This window comes from Rutidosis leptorrhynchoides, chromosome 3 (genome assembly GCF_046630445.1).
Source record: "Rutidosis leptorrhynchoides isolate AG116_Rl617_1_P2 chromosome 3, CSIRO_AGI_Rlap_v1, whole genome shotgun sequence".
Classification (NCBI taxonomy): domain Eukaryota; kingdom Viridiplantae; phylum Streptophyta; class Magnoliopsida; order Asterales; family Asteraceae; genus Rutidosis; species Rutidosis leptorrhynchoides.
Window position 1 is genome coordinate 482,705,874 of NC_092335.1, and position 14,998 is coordinate 482,720,871.

The following is a 14,998-nucleotide window of genomic DNA, read 5'->3' on the forward strand; positions in this document are numbered from 1 at the left end:
TACCTATGTTTATAATAATCCATAAATTCTATTAATGATAGTAATAATAATGAACTTAACTCTAATAATAATTATTATTAACAATAACAATAATAATAATAATAATAATTATAGTAATAACAACAATAATAATAATAATAATAATAATAATAATAATTAAAAATGGAAACTACCTTTTAAAACGAATTCTGAAAAAAAATAGCCCACTGCAGGGCTCGAACCAGCGACCACTTGATAACCCGCTAACCCTCTAAACCATTGCTCTGTGATTGTGTTTCTGATATAAACCCCATCGAATTAATTTACAACCCATTTATCCTGTCATCCTATTTCTACTTCATCTTCACTAATTTAATTCGACTCAGGATCAGTTCACCCACAACACCAACACTTTGGATTTGTTTTCTGGATTTATAAACTAAACAAAGCTATATATGATTGCTGGAATTAATTAAAACAAAATAAAATAAAAAAAATAAAACCCAAACAGAAAACTAAGAACACGTATGAAGTTCAAATCCAATTCGAGAATTTAGGATGTTTTAGACTATAGTTATAAAATGATAAAGGTTGTAAACGACTCCTAGAAACTATCTGAATTCTCAATTTAACTCAAAACCTCAAAACATGATTGAATTTCAAGATGAATACACTGGTTGACTTTTTGGTTTAAGAACTTTGACCTTAAAATTACAACTCGATAGGAAAAGTTGGCATTTGAAACTTTACAGAAAGTTTTTGTGAAAGATTTCTAACAATTTAGCATTTGTAGATTTTGAAATGGAGTTCAAATTCGAGATTTTGATGAAATTATGAAGAACAGAGTATGACGAGCTGTATTCTTCCTCTTCTGTTTTAAATTCGAACTCTTAAAGCCGTTGAATTAATAAATTGGATATGGTGATGAAGGAATTGAGTCAGTGAGCCAAAATTATTGACAATGTGTTTGATTTTTATCACAACTGGTTGACAGAACAATTATTCGTTCATTATATGTAAAAAAAAAAATAGATATCGATGTGAAATTCCAACCACTCAGTACGATTGATTCTTAATGTCTATTAATTTAGGAGACAAAAACAAATTTCCTTACAGTAAGATAGCTATGGCTAACAATTTGGTACGATTTTGTTGCATTATATAATTAATAAATATATTAATAATAATAATAATAATAATAATAATAATAATAATAATAATAATAATAATAATAATAATAATTAATAATACAGATGCCTAATATATATCTGTATAATACGCATATATATTTATATATATCTGTATATATCTATTTATATGTATATATCTTCGTATTTGTATAATTATATATCAAATATATATTTAAAGAAGCATAATCATATTAATTATACAAATTTTAATATCTAATATTAATATATTAATAAATAATAATAATACTAATAGAAATAATAATGGTAATAATATCAATAATATTAATAATAAAGATAAATTGTATTATTTTCTAGTAACTATAGTAATTATAATGATAATAGTTTATAATAATAATTCTTAATATTAACATCTAATAATAATACTAAAATAATAATACTAATATTAATATTAATAATAATAATAATAAAATACCAAAAATATTATTATTATAACTCTATTTTAACTTATAATTACATTTAATAAATTAATATTACATATTATTAATTATGTAATATTTAATAATTATAATATATATATATATATATCTATATATATATATATATATATATATATATATATATATATATATATATATATATATAATAACATATATTTAATATTTAATATATATACATTTTTAATATATTACAATATACGTATATCATCAATTATGTAATGCAATCATATATATATTCTACTATAATTGAGTTTTGTTACTTAGATAAATATATTAATTATTTCTTTTGAAACAAATAATTCAAGGTATACATTTTAATCGTTGACAAATCATATTCGAAATCATTTATAATCAAAATACTCTACATATTCAAATATCCAGTTTTGGTTATATTAAATTATCTTATAATAGTTCAGTAACATATTTAATTTATTATATATAACTATTTACATATATAATCATTTATATATATACATTAGAGGTTCGTGAATCGTCGAGATCGGTCAAAGGGTAATTGAACATATGAACATAGTTCCAGAGTTTTAGAGACCCAATATTACAGACTTTGCTTATCGTGTCGAAATCATAATGGGATTAAGTTTAAATTTGGTCGGAAATTTCCGGGTCGCCACACCTCGTACAGGATTTCACCGTCTATCTATGATTTTTCTTCCCAACAATCACACCCTCGTAGACTCTTCATCAAGGCTCTAGTGAGAATGCAGTCACAACCTCGAAATCTACTAACTTTTCAACTTTCCGCTTTCTCGCTGGTTCACTGACCTCCTCATAGCTATGAATATCACAAACCCATCTTCTCATCCCAAGCATGCTCCCTCTGTACAAGTAAGAAATAAAACTGCGGCTACTTGAGAAGAAACTTGGTTCGTACCACCAGTCAGTCACAAATTTCTTTGCCATCAGAGAGTAAAACAAGTACTCGAAGCCCGAGTGTTACTCGGAATCATCACACTAATCTTGAGAACATTGGAGACAACGTCGCATAATCATCTCCACAACTCCACTATTCGACTAACTCCCACTAGCTCGATAACTTACGTCGGTTACCAAACTCACACCAAGTTCCCGACATCCTCAACGATCATAGAAAGCTCAAGTTTCGGGACTTACAAGATTATCCGCTCCCATTCGTCACCTAAAGACTGCTAATTGATCACCCTCGAAGAAGAACTGCTCCCTTGGTTGAAACATCAACCAAACGCGTTCTATCCGACACCCTTCGAAAATCAATTTTCCTTAGTGACAAGGAACTCTGATCTGCCTACATATTCCATAAACACTGGAATATTGACCAAACATCATTGGTCATCCCGTTTCCAAACCGCAAGCACCAAACTTCCCCGATACTCCCACTATCGACTTTCAACCCGATGCATCTTGTTCGTTATTCAACCGATCTAACCCGAAAGAAAAACACCCTCCTGAGCTTCCATAACAAACCCACATCTTCGAAAACATAGCTCGTATCGCTCGAAGTTTCCGAGATAAAACCATCTCGCACTCGCGTCATCAAACCCGAAAAACTTCATCCTGAAAACTGCCCAGATTTGAAAAATCATATCTTAAGATCCAACGTTTAGATCAGCCTCAAATTTTTACCATGTGTATTTACTATCCACACACAAAAAATCAAGTCGATCCAACGGTTAACTAACCTGCTACGAATTTTCTACTACAACAGCTCCTGGAACTCCGAATTTGAAAGTTCAATCATTCTTTCGCACGGGATCGCGAAGAACGAGAACTCAGATCCGACACCTAGATCTCCCGAAAAATCTCTCCGCAACGAACCCATCGACCCAACCTTGACTCCGTAACCCTTCGCGAAAAAAAATCACCATCATGATGCAATCAGCATCTCGATTATAAAATAACTTCCAAGAACTGTCACCCGAATCTTATGTGATCAACTCTCCAGGATACATAGACATATTCATGAGTTCATCGGGCCCAACTAAGTCATCCAGTCTCGATACATATTGCAAAACAAATCCCTAGCTCGTCGTTTGATCTAACTTTGATTAAAAAACTGAATCGTCAACCATATCGAAGAAACTCGCTTTCAATTCGCCATTGTGCCCGAACTCGTAACCTTGAAGCTCTTGATACCACTTGTTAGAATTTAGAATCCAAACAAGAACATGTGATTGTGGTATCGTAAATCACAAACAACCCATGAACGACAAAGGAATAATCTAAAAGCAAAACGGTAAATAAACGACACAGGATTTAACGTGGTTATATCCCAACTCCAAAACACGTAGAAGGGTTTAGTCCACGGGCGCAAACCAGAGATTTTTCACTATTAATTTCGTGCACACATGTTAGGGTTACAATAGGGTGTTTATATAGGCAAATCTAAACAAGGAAACAACTTAAAGAGCAAGAAAACGCGTTTTTCCTCGTCGGGCTCCCAGATAAGCTTAAGCCACGTCGCGGCTGGAAGAGCCGCACTGTGGCTTAAAGCATGATTTCAAACTAACAGCAATGCAACCTTCGAACCTCAATTCAAGTGTTGAGCCATGACGCGTCTTAATGAGCCATGGCGCGCCTTAACACTAAAACGTATTTTTCTTGTTGTTTTGATATCCTTCAAACATCCAACAGTTGGCATGTGCATGCTAACAAGTTTCGATTTTACGGGGGGGAAGAAGAGTGATACAAGAGGTACGGGCAAGAGGAAATGGAAGGAAAAGAAAAGGAGTGTAAAGGACGGGACGTTTCGGTTGCACGATTCGAGTGATGGGGACGAGATTGAGGAGACTTCTAATCGGAACGCTAAAGTTGGTCAAACTTTTGTGAGTGTTGAAGGAAAGTGTATTGTAGCAGGGGCGGGAGAAGCTTTAGATGGTGTTTTTTTTTTTTTTTTTTTTTTGACGAATTTAGGAATGGAGGTTTGAATGAGGAAGGGGTCGGTATCGAGTCTACTTTTTCGTTTAAGACGAATGCGGAAGAGGGTACTAATGATACAAACGTTGGTTCTTGATTGGGGTATTTTGATGGATCTTCGTATGGTTATTTTGTTATGTTTTTTGTATTTGTTTTCTATTGTGTTGTTTAGTCCACGTTAAGGCTCAGTTTAGATAGCGTCTCGAGTTGTCTTGGTTAGCTTTGTTTTCAGTCTTCGAGCCTTTTTGTGGTGACCCTTTGTTCTCTTATCTCTGTTTTGGAGATTTAGTTTTATATAAAGTTTTTGTTTTTTAGCCAAAAAAAAAAAAAAAAAAAAGGAAAAAAGAAATTCACTTGGATAATTAATTCGTTGCTATTGTTTATAAAGTTGCACTTAAGAGGGAAAAAAATGAAGAAAATAAGAGGTTGGATCTCAAATGTACCAGCAACAAAATTGTGATGATGAGACTTATCACTTTTTGTACCTGTACAAGTGTTGCAATGATAGTATCATACCGATCTGTATTTATAAAATACTCTAACAATAGCTTTTAGAGTTGTTCATGTTATTAAGTACATAGCAATTATTTAAAACTACAAGTTATTTTTGCATTTTAATAACATTCTTAAGGGTCCATCTTTAGATAAATTCTTATAAAATATAATGATTTTCTGAACTGTATTATAGTCTATTAAATTAAGGGGAGTGATATTTCCAAATCACTTTTTGATAAATCCACATAAATGTACTAAAATACCCTTAAATTATGTATTATACAAATTTTTTGATAGAATACGGTGAAGGGTATTTTTGGAAGATAACATAAAATATGTGTGGATCTATCACAATTTAATTTAATTAAACTAGTTGTGGAGCATCGCTTCGCGCCGGGGGCTCCGTTTTGAATGCGAGTTAAAAAAAATCTTGATCTATTTTGTAAAAAAGAATTTTTTTCGACATCTAACATTGAAAGGTTGTTCCTTTCATGAAAGTTGCTTCTTTTAGCGTTTTTTTTTTTTTTAAAGTTAGTTGATCTATTTTGTAAAAAAGAATGTTTTCCGACATATTTTGGTAGTATTGAAGGATTGTTCATTTTATGAAAGTTGCCTCTTTTATCGTTGAGGACGAAAAGAGAGAAGAGAAAAAAAGTTAGTTGATTTTTTGTAAAAAAGAATTTTTTTCGACATCTTTTGGTAACATTGAAGGGTTGGTTCTTTTACGAAAGTTGCTTCTTTTATCGTTGGGGAAAAAAATGAAATGACCAAAATACCCCTGGCACTATTGATGAATAGTGAAATAGTGTTTTATCTATTAATAGTAAAATAGTGTTTTATCTATTACATATATATATATATATATATATATATATATATATATATATATTTGTTTATTGTATCATAGAACATTGTAAACATGTCTGATTATATACGATTAAATAATATGGTGTTATATAAATCAACTCGCAAAGCAAAACGCATGCTTACCAAATAGGGAGTAATTGATTGAGACAACAAAATAGATTTTCAATGCCTGCTTAAGTTTTAAATCTGTTTGGTTAATGATAGAAACTAGTTCGGACCGGCCCGCGCGTTGCGGCGGGGGCTTTATTTACAGATGGGAACACGGCTCATGTGTTAAGCGCCGTTTTAGATGTCGTTGTGTTAAGCGTTCTTTAAAAAGTATCCGTTTCGAACGTAGTTAGTTTTGATTTGTTCAATAAATTTGTTCGAGTGTAACGGTGTTGTCGGAAAAATTTAACTCGAGGCGAGCAGAAAGATATGGGCTGTCGTTGTGTTTAGCGTTTTTTAAAAAGTGTCCGTTTCAAAAGTGGTTAGTGTCGTTTTGTTCATAAAATTATTTCAAGTCTGACGCTGCCGTCGAAAAAATTTAACTCGTGGCGAGCGGGAAGATACGGGTTGTCGTTGTGTTTAGTGTTTTTTTAAAAATTGTCCGTTTCGAGTATAGTTAGTCTCGTTGGGTTCGTAAGATTTTTCCGAATTGAATGGTGTTCTCGGAAAAATTTAACTCGCACCGAGCGAGAAAATAGGGCCCGTTAAAAATTCGGGTGGAATTAGTTTCTTTTATTTTAATTAAATAATACATTCACACTTTTTACACCTGAAAAAGTGTAAACTTGAGGGGGCGTCATGTAAATATAAACGAAGTTGAGAGACCAGTTGTAATCATGTAAATATAAACGAAGTTGAGAGACCAGTTGTAATGTGAAATCAAACTCAAAACTCCATTCCGATATAATTAAAACTACACACTTTCCCACTCCTTTTAGTACACTTTTAACCCCTGAAAAAGTATAAACTTGAGGGGGCGTCATGTAAATATAACCGAAATTGAGGGACCAGTTGTAATGTGAAAGCAAACTCAAAACTACAGATATAATTAAAACTACACACTTTCCCACTCCTTTTAATATATATAAATAAAATAATAAAAATAATATATAATATTTTAGTATTATAAGGGTTAATAGAGAAAAACAAATCTTCGCGTCTAGTTTAACTTTATTTGGTTCACGTAAAATGTTGGGTCTGTTTAATTTCTAATTAATGGTCTGTTTCTGTTCGGTAAGAGGCAAATGAAAATAGGACTTCGGACTTAACATGAAAAAAAAGGTAAACAACCCCAAAGTATATAATTAATCCATTAACTCATTAGCTTATTTTATAAATTTATGTGTTTTGACCCTTTATAAATAAAACATATCCCAACTAAGCAGATAAGCAAATAAATAGGTCATAACTGACATATAAATTAGAACAATAAAGAGACAGGTAGGCAATAGGAAACTATATATCTAGTTACATACAACATGTTGAAATAGCTATACCCATACAGTTATAAACGTTCCTAACGTATACAAAACTACACATAATATTTGGAGATCCAGGATTACAGACACAAGTTATGTAGTAGGAACAAAATTTATTCTGTATTTGTTTTTATACCTTCTATTGTTTTTCCTCGGTAGTAAGCACATTCATATAAATGTTCTGAAGCCTCTAACTTATGGGCTGCATAGCCCTTTCTCTGCTTTGTGATCAGGTGGGAGTTAGACCAAAGTAGTTGGAAAACATACCCGAATAATCACTCGAGTAACTAGAAGTTAATATGTATCCTCCTTATTTAACCTGTTCACAAATCCTAGCTCGTCCAGGATTAAGAAGAGAATCCGACATCACCCATCCCTGTACAAGGTGTGAACAGAGTTTAAAATTTTTGCACAAATTGCAAACAAATTATGCTAATTTTATATGCAAGCAAATTAGAAAATTTAAGCATAACCTGGATAGAGGTTATACGAGTAGTACTATACTCTTACCTGTTCTTTTGCTTTGCTCTTAAAAGGCCCGTACAAAGCGGAAACCATGTTGTAAGATTCTGCCACATGAGCTTGAAGGTCTGCAGATGTTGGCAAAAGACTTGAATTATCACCACTCGTATATTCACTGCTAACTTGGTTGTGTTTTGAAGACCGAATGATGTGAAGAAGCACATGTGCCTGAAATGTATGAGGATAAATTGGTGGATATTATTTTAAGAAGAAAAAAAATAGAAAGATTCAAGTAAACAGTGAGTACATATTCCCCTAGGTACTCACATGAAAAGCTGCTTTCAAAATATCATCAGACTTTGCTTGATCCTTTAACACGGCATATATATTCCCTTTTGAAGGATTATAAGCTACTACATATCTCTCTTTCTGCAAAAATAAAATAAAATAAAAAAATCAATAATAATAATAATAAGTATAGTCATAAAAGTACATTGTCAGTGTAGAGATGTAACAACTATCCGCAGCACCCAATGGAAGGAAGAACAGGTACCTGAAAGACGGGCTCCACATCATAATACGAGTTTGCATCTTGAAATGCTTCCTTAAATCTTGAACCTGGAACACAGTGATATATATGTTACCCAAGATCTAACGAAAGAAATGATATAATACCAATGACTTGCATTAATTAAGAAGCAAAAATTGAGGTACCAAGAACGATCGGCTTGTCTTTGCACCATGGCAAATTAAATACTGTTTCCATCATGTTTCCTTCTTGTAAAGATGGGACACTCCCTGAGATATGACAAATCATCACGCAACAGTTAATTTTATGTTTAAAGCTATCTGTGAAATAAACATTTTAAGAACTTCTGAAGGAAGAAATTAATTATTTGCATCAAGACTAGTACTTCTTAAAGTGTTTTGGAAGCTGATTTGAAAGTATCTTCAACATAAATCGGTTAACATAAGAGGTTGGTTCGATATTAAAAACAATTTAACTCCCTTTATTGCTAACTTCTATAACTGAATAGTGCGACCACAAAAACGGAAGGAAAAAAACTTTTTCTGGCCCCAAATACAAAGTAGTAAGTATATGTTAAAAATGAACTCAGTTGCAGAAGAACGTAAATGAAAATTGACTGATAGAGCAGTATTTACAGATAAAAAGACCACATTGGAAAGGAAAGTATTTTCCTAAAAAAGTGTTTTTTTCCAGATCATGGGTTTTTTGTTCATTTGTTAATCTAGACAGAAAGTTAAAAACTTGATGAGCAAGTAGGTCACGAAGACGCTGAATTTGGGTATATATGTCGATGCGCAAGTGTGAAATGGACCTTTTTTAGTATATAATATATTTCATTCAGACCCCTATACTAGGGACACGTACATACATTTATGCCAATTAATGGATGAGTGCTACAATTAAGGGACTTAATTTACCATATTCTTATGTGTAAAGTTTTTTTGTGTAGAGTGGGTTCTGTTTTTAATCAAAAAATTCAAAAAAAAAATCTAAAACAAACTACAACAGCTTGAATATTTTTAAGACAGTAGCCAAGTGAATAAGTGATTAGACTGACCAGTCTTAAGAAATGATTCTACTGCCACACTAAACCTGGCCCGATTCAACGTATGCAACACAACAGATTTTACCTGTTCAATTGAAAGGTAATGCAATTAACACCAAAAATGTTAAATGAAATAAATTTTAATATATTAAAAATGACATTTACGAGCTAAGAACTACCATACCTCTCGGTAAGAGCTGAAGAGGTAACCACAAGAGAGTAGGCCAAAGGTGGTAAACAAAGAAGGATTTCTTTTAGCTATGATGATGCTCAATCCCGTTCCAAACTTCACAAGAAAAAAAAATGATCTTGTTATTTTTTAAAACGTATCGCATCAAAACTCTATTACTGCTTATATGTTTATGTAAATACGCAAAGTACAACCCTTGTTTCCAATTACTTACTGATAGCACTACATATGTTATTTGTCACAGATCCATAATCCCAAATTTTCAGGAAATAAGTTATTCAACATTTCAACAATGTACAGTTAGAAACAATCAAACAATTATATAAGTGGCCCCAACATAATTGACAATAACAAACCCAATGAACCCCCAACCAAAAGGAAACACACATTCCGTTGCCATATTATATATACTAAAAGGAGTGGAGGTTTTTTACCATCCTACCCCAGTGAACAGTAGCACCTCCTGTTTTGTTCACAGGGGTAATTTAGTCGTTTTGTGTTTTTTAAAAAAAAAAAATACTACTGTAAACAACCACTTAAAATGACTAGATATAGATTAAAGGGGCATACCAAATCTGCCACATTACCAACACATTCTCCCTTAGCAGTAACATCGCCTATGTTTTCACCCTTAGCAAAGGCCTTGTATATTGGAGTACGGGTTGACGTTGATGTAACAGCAGCAACATTCTACAATTAAAATGCGATCATAATAAAACTAATGACTTAGATTCATAACAAATGCATGACCTCAAATTTGACATGTTGAAACTAAAACCTTTGCAACATTGGCAGCACAAGCAAGAGGAAGAAAAAGGTGAGGAAAAGCTGCAGTTGCCAGTTCTACACCGGCACCCAACTCCATTAAAAGGTCGCCTGATAGTCGAAGCTAAAAAATTTATAATGACAGATTAGTAATCTTTTTTGAATTAGAGCAAAAGAGTCGAATAAGAGACACATTGTAACAAGAAATTCACCTGCTTTAGATCATAGTCAAACTTCTTTCCTTGCCGAGAAAACAGCATTTTGCCAATGCGTCCAGAACCATCCTACAAATCAAGCATATAATGATATTATTATACAAGAAACAGGATTTTCTTACTCTGTTTCCATAATGTAATAAAATAAAAATATATTCTGTTTACCTTGATGATCCAATTGATAGCGACAGCACCGGGTATTGATTGGCTTTTAGACACACCAACAGAATGTAAAAGTGCTTGTGTGGTGAATACGCCCATTGCTCCACCAAAGAAATGCTAAAATATACAAATATTATTGTCAAGGGATAATCAAGTGGGAAACGATTATATATTGGTATGTAAAACCACCATAAATAGTATATCAAGGTATACCTTTAAAGCTCTCCATGTCATATAGGGCACGTATGAAGGGCTAACACTGTCAGGGAAGCCTTCTGGAACCACGTATGACCTTATAAATGACATCAACTCCTACAATGGATATCCAATTATCGACAGAACTTCGAATTTCATAGAGGGCAATGATGTTATAATATACACGCAGAACATGCTTTACAATTTAACTTGATATAAAGAGGCTTGTGTTGTTTTATGACTTAATTTTTATTTCGTCTATCATCCAAATGAAAAGTAGCAAGTTATATCAACTATCATATTCAGCACTTTTTTATTCTTTTTCTTAATCATTCAGTAATACTAATAGCATCTCATCTTAACCTGCAATTTCACTTCGCTTAAACTCCTCTTTGCTAAAGGATGTACTATAATAACATTTGATACATAAAAAGCTAAATCAATCTAGATACATATATTAATTATTCTTATAATCCTAATAATAAATAAATTAATAATCAATCAGTCCTCAAATCAAAGGAATGGTGATCAATAGATAACATACATCAACAGGAGCTTGACGAGATTGCAAGCTAACAGCACGAATCGAATTGGAGCTCTTTCGAGAGTTAATCACATCATTATTCGCCAAATATTTAAACCTACGTCCATCAATTTCTTCATAACAAATCAATCTCAAACTCGCATCAACAAATTGATCATTAACAAGACCTGTAGATGATGCCGCTGTTTCATCTTGTGACCTAGTTTTTTCCGATGCGAGATTAGCGGAGATTCTTAACGTTTCACGAACGAGCAAATTACGAGCGTCTTGAGATGAGGTTGATGTGGCGGCAGTTAGGGTTTGTGATGTGGAGCCACGCTTCATTGCCGGTAAATTAGTAGTTTTGTGTGTGTGTGTGTGTGTGTGTGTGTGTGTGTGTGTTTTTATTTATGGAGAAATGAAGGGAGCTTTGTAATTAACGATTGTCATTAATTACAGGTGGCCAACAATTGGACTAGCTTACCTTCCAATGGAGCTTCAGAGAGATCCTGGTGAAAAAAACTTCTCGTAATAAAATAAGACAAAATTGCTGAAACGGTCCCTGTAGTTTGTATCAAAACGCACGTTTAGTCCCTGTGGTTTTTTTCTGATGGACTTGATCCTTGTCGTATGTAACTTGAGCTGATTTAGTCCCTATTTCTGACGTCCGTTTAATTAAACCGTTTAGTGGACGCATGTGACAAAAACGTGATGGGTAATCTCGGAATTTTGCAATTTCTTGATTGAATCAAACCTCAGGGACTATTAATACACTCACCTAACTATCCAAACACCGGTCACCTAATTTCCTTCATCTCTTTCATCTCTTTCCTCTCTTTTCTATCAATATAAACCCTAGAACTAGAAATTCGATCGATTTAGAGCTGTTTCAAAATGGTTAATTGTTATTGTGGTCAAGTAGCCGTGCGTAAATGTGCGTGGACGAACACAAACCCAGGTCGCCGTTTTTACTCATGCCCAAATCGAGTAAGTGATGAACTCATGAACGATTTTCGAGGTGATTAGATTGTATAAAACTATCCTTTTGAATTAATTTTTTTTATTTTTTGCGTGTTTCAGTGGTCCGATTGCAATTTTTTCTTGTGGGCTGATCCGCCAATGGGTGCACGTGCAGTTGCCATTATCCCAGGGTTATTGAACAGGATAAACAGGCTGGAGAATAAAGTTAGAACATTGAAGATGATGCTAATTTGTAGTTGGATTATGTTTGGTTTTTATTTTCTGTTTTAGTAGTTTTAAGGGTTGTTTATCTTGTTTCTGTCCAACCTTGGTAATGTAATTTGGTATTGTATTTTGGTACATGTTGAATTATGTTGGGTTTGTTCAATGAAATGTTCCTTTTTTAAGCAACTCAATACACTTGTTCTTGTGTAATGTACAAAAGACTAATTTAAGGAAACAGGTTCAGAACATAAAAGACATGTTCAAAAGACATATGTTCAACACATATATGGATCACAGGTCAAATACAAGTTCAAAAGACATATGTTCAAAAGACATATGTTCAAAAGACATGGATCACAGGTCACTGTAAGCAACCATTACATGTACATATTCAGAACAAACCATTACCATTAAAATACAAGTTCAAAAGAAATATGTTAGATACCCTAACATCAAACTATTACAATAACAAGTTCAAGTGACATTAACATCTAACAACATGTTCACAAGACAATTACCATTAACATTACATATTCAAAAGACAATAACTAAATAGCATCAAACTAAGTACCTAAACAGCAGCCTGTTTCCCTTTCTTGTTAGTTGCCCTTGCACTTGTTGTAGCTTCACTTGGATCCTTCCTTTTCTCTCCAATGCCTTCATTTCCACATCCCCTCTGGTTATGCCCAAATTGCCCACAATGACCACACTTCACAGTCTTTCCCTTTCTTGTCAATTTCCCACTGACACTAACCTCTTCCTTCTCATCCATTGATTTCCTTCTAGACTTCTTTGGCCTACCAGCAGACTTGATTTTTTTGGGTGGTAACAACTTTGTAGTTACTGAAGACTTTGTCCAAAGTTCTCTCCCAGGAACAGGTTTAATGCTAAAAGCATATGCTTCTTTCCAAGTCTCTAATTTATAAACACGGTGCACCCAATTCTCAACATGATCAATATCAATTGAATTCTCAGACATGTCATAAAGTACTGCTACAACATGCTTACATGGAATTCCTGTTATCTCCCATATTCTACAAGAACAGGTTCTGTTTTCCATATCAACCACAACTTGGAATCCATGAGGTCCATTAACCTGATATTGACCAGTACCATTCCACATAACACCACAACTATTAGCTTCTTTCTGTACCACAGCAAATATTTTGGTTGCAGTTGGAGTGAGAGGTCCATCACATTTGGAAGCTTTGGTCAACACATTAGCTATCCTTTTCATCATGTACTCTCTAACATACTCCAATGCTGTCACTATTGGTTTATCCCTAGCATCACATAACCACCTATTGAGCACTTCACACATGTTATTTAGTAAAACATCAGACACTGCTCTGTGTGTAAAATGGCTTCTGGCCCAATGTTTTGGTGGAATGTCAGATAGATATTTGTGACATTTTGCATCTAACTTTTTCATCTCCAACATTGCAGCTTCAAACTGAGGGATAGTAGTTGCTCTTGCACAGTTCCACAAATGATTCTTGTAAGCATGTCCTCTCCAACCTTTTGACTTCATATTCTCATGAATATGCCTAAGACAGAAACGGTGCTCAGCACAAGGAAATAATTGTTCAATAGCTGGAAGTAGACCCTGTACACATAATAATAGGGACTTTAATAAAAGCTTTATGATGCAATATGAATGTGAATTATAAAACAAATATAATTAGTACCTTCTGCCTGTCACTTATGAATGTGAAGTTTGACATTGGAGTAAGCTCTAAATCTGAACTTAACAATTCCAAAAACCATTTCCAGGATGAAAAGCATTCCTGCTCAACTATTGCATATGCAACTGGGTAAATTCCATTATTGCAATCAACACCAACTGCAGTCAACATTTGTCCACTAGCAGGCTCCTTCATAAAAGCACCATCAACACCAATTAAATCCCTTCCAATAGTTCTAAAACCTTGTTTCAAAGCACCTAAACAGATGTACACCCTTTTAAACACATGTGTGTTATCTTTAGGGTTTGCATTTTCAGTTTGAACCCTAACAGTTGTTCCTGGGTTACACCTCACTAACTCTTCTAGGTAATCCCTCAGATCTGCATATTGGTCAATGTAATCACCTTTCATTAACTGTTTTGCCTTGCACAATGCCCTGTAAGCCTTGTATTTAGAAACTTGAACTTCATGCTTTGCTTCCATTTGAGCCTTAACAGCTTTAGTTGGAATGTTAGGGTTTGTTGCTAACTGGCCAAGCAAGTCCTTTGAAAGGAAGTTGTAGGTACAATGCTTATTAACCCTAGAATGCAAACAAGTATGTTTATCTTTGTAGGTTTTAACTTGCCAGGTATGTAAAAGTGGAAGTTTTGAAACTTGAAGGACCCATTCACATTTTT

General features: G+C 33.6%; 1 protein-coding gene across 1 annotated transcript; it reads right to left on the bottom strand.

The window, feature by feature from the left end:
• Window positions 1–7,369: 7,369 nt before the first annotated feature.
• On the bottom strand, window positions 7,370–11,968 carry LOC139898159 (protein root UVB sensitive 6-like). The gene is made up of 13 exons (XM_071880876.1): window positions 11,473–11,968; window positions 10,947–11,045; window positions 10,737–10,850; window positions 10,569–10,640; window positions 10,370–10,480; window positions 10,162–10,281; window positions 9,586–9,687; window positions 9,414–9,486; window positions 8,542–8,625; window positions 8,381–8,445; window positions 8,155–8,256; window positions 7,876–8,055; window positions 7,370–7,741 (listed from the first exon to the last, which is right to left on the bottom strand). The coding sequence occupies exons 1-13, from the start codon at window positions 11,794–11,796 to the stop codon at window positions 7,676–7,678; spliced, it is 1,512 nt and encodes a 503-aa protein (XP_071736977.1). The 5' UTR covers window positions 11,797–11,968; the 3' UTR covers window positions 7,370–7,675.
• Between the last annotated feature and the right edge of the window lie 3,030 nt (window positions 11,969–14,998).